Raw genomic sequence first — 1,766 nt, forward strand, 5'->3', positions numbered from 1 at the left:
TGTAGGGGGGGGGGGGGGAAGGTGAGGGGGGGGGGGGGGGGGGGGGGGGGGGGGAAAAGGGCCCCCCCCGGGGGGGGTGGGAGGAGGGGGGGGGGGGGGAGGGGAGAGGGGGGGGGGGAGGGAGAAGGGACCCCCGCCGGGGGGGATGGAGGAGAGGGGGGGCGGGGAGGGGAGGGGGTGGGGAGGAGGGTTGGGGGGTTCGTTCCCCCCCCCTCCCAATCTCAATTACCCCCCCCCAAAATAAAGCGACTGCAGCAACAACAACCCCCCCCAAAGGGTGAAGGGGCGGCTGAGGGAGGGAGGGGGGGGAACGAACCCCCCAACCCTCCTCCCCACCCCCTCCCCTCCCCGCCCCCCATCTCCTCCATCCCCACCGGCGGTGGTCCCTTCTCCCTCCCCCCGCCGCTCTCCCTTCCCCTCCCCATTTCGGGGTGCCCCCCCCCACCTGCAGACGGTGATGAGGTTTTTCCTCTCCACGGCGATGTTCCTGGAGGAAGCTTTCTTGGAGGAGAGCCCCAGAGCCATGGCAGCCGGCACCCAGCTCGCTTCCATCCAGCGGCCCAGACGCCGCGGCCGCGGGCGATGCCCCTTCCCCGCCGCGGGGACCCCCCCGCCCCACGGCCGCTGCCCCCCGCGCCGCGCAGGCTTTGCTCCGCCGGTGCCCACGCCACGGGCCGTGCGCCGCCCCCCCCTCCTTCCAAAGGGATGCTCTCCCCGCCCCCGGCCCCCCAAATCTCTCCCCCGGGGGGAGGGGGGAGCATAAAGGGGGGGCAGCAGTCCTCCACCTGCCTGAGGGTCGCAGCCCACCCCCCCACCCCCCCGACATGACGTGCCAGTGGTGGGGACACCCTGGGGAAAACCATGGGGAGGGGGCAGCCCCCTGGGGCTTTTGGGGGGTTCTTTGCCCACCCCAGGCTGAGCTCGGCACCCCCCTCCCTGCCCTGATCCCCGTTTTGGAGGGTCTGAGTGTCACCCCTCCCTGAGGGGTCTGCGGGGGGCGAGGGACCCCCTCCACGGGGGGGGAGGGGTGTGACTGTATGCAGGGGGACCCCTGCACCCCCATTTTGCACCGTGCCTCAGTTTCCCCATTGATGTGACAGGGAAATCGGGAAAGGGGGGTGAATCCCACAGGCACCCACAGAGCCCCACAGCACCCAGATAAATCTGGGTCACCTGCAGCAGACAGACACCCTCCACGGGAACAAAACCCTCCTCTCTGTGCCCCCAGGGGGGTTCAAACCCACCTCTGCCCCTGCCAAGGTGACCCCAGCCCTTAGCACCCAGCTAGGGGGGCAGCAGCACGCCCGTGGGAGGTGGGACCCCCAAAACCCCCATGGCCACTGCGGGGAGACACCCCCTGTGGGGACAAATCCCCCTTGTCTGTGCCCCACAGGGTGCTCACACCCCCCTTTTCCCCTGTCCAGAGGACCCCAGCCCACAATACTCATCTGGGGGGCAGTGGGGCGCATGGGGGGGAGGGACCCCCAAAATCCCCATGGCTGTGCAGGGAGGGGAGCCCTTGGCAGCACCCAGATAAGGCCACGGTCTGTTATCGGGGCACCCAGACCCAGCACCACCCTCCACCCCACGGTGGGTGCCACTGGGTCCCAAAAACGTGAGACTGACCCCCTGCCTGGATGGACTCCCCAAATCGGGCTGGCACAGGGGGGACAGCACTGGTGGGACCCCACAGCCGGAGGGACCTTGTGGGGGACCCCATGAGTGTCTCCAGGCACTGGGGGGCTGCTGTGGGACTGTGTGTGTGT

General features: G+C 70.0%; 1 protein-coding gene across 1 annotated transcript in view; it reads right to left on the reverse strand.

The window, feature by feature from the left end:
• RUNDC3A (RUN domain containing 3A) overlaps window positions 1–675 on the reverse strand; it is an 8,413-nt gene extending 7,738 nt beyond the window's left edge. Inside the window, exon 1 of the mRNA XM_017833300.1 lies at window positions 446–675. Coding sequence (XP_017688789.1) covers window positions 446–552 — 107 coding nt within the window. The 5' untranslated portion in view covers window positions 553–675. The remainder of the gene's footprint in view (window positions 1–445) is intronic.
• Between the last annotated feature and the right edge of the window lie 1,091 nt (window positions 676–1,766).

Source organism: Lepidothrix coronata, unplaced genomic scaffold, assembly GCF_001604755.1.
Source record: "Lepidothrix coronata isolate B3197 unplaced genomic scaffold, Lepidothrix_coronata-1.0 Scaffold213, whole genome shotgun sequence".
Lineage (NCBI taxonomy): Eukaryota > Metazoa > Chordata > Aves > Passeriformes > Pipridae > Lepidothrix > Lepidothrix coronata.